Here is a 244-nt window from a genome sequence, read left to right as displayed (position 1 = left end):
CCTTCGGTTCCCGGCCCGCGTCTCCACCAAGCCCCTTCTTCCCTGCTCGCGGCCCCGGGGTCGTCTCCCGCGGCTTGCAGGGCCCCGCCGGGAGTCACCCTGAGGCGCCTTCTGCCGGGGGCCCTGAACCGTTACCCTTCGGCGGGGACGTCCAGGAGGGCGTCCCAGGAAGCAGCAGCTCCCCGAGGACTCCGGGCCCGGGTTGCCAGAGGGTTCTGAGGGCCCCCGCCGGCTCCAGCCTTAT

General features: G+C 73.4%; 1 protein-coding gene across 1 annotated transcript in view; it reads right to left on the bottom strand.

Moving 5' to 3' along the window:
* Window positions 1–244, bottom strand: part of SAP30L (SAP30-like) — a 16,545-nt gene that overhangs the window by 13,079 nt on the left and 3,222 nt on the right. The window contains exon 4 of the mRNA XM_010829399.1: window positions 136–239. Within this exon, the coding sequence (XP_010827701.1) occupies window positions 136–239 (104 nt within the window). The remainder of the gene's footprint in view (window positions 1–135; window positions 240–244) is intronic.

Source organism: Bison bison, unplaced genomic scaffold (genome assembly GCF_000754665.1).
Source record: "Bison bison bison isolate TAMUID 2011002044 unplaced genomic scaffold, Bison_UMD1.0 scf7180017864505, whole genome shotgun sequence".
Taxonomy (NCBI): domain Eukaryota; kingdom Metazoa; phylum Chordata; class Mammalia; order Artiodactyla; family Bovidae; genus Bison; species Bison bison.
The sequence above is the reverse complement of the archived record's forward strand: the minus strand, read 5'-3'. Positions and strand labels throughout refer to the sequence as shown.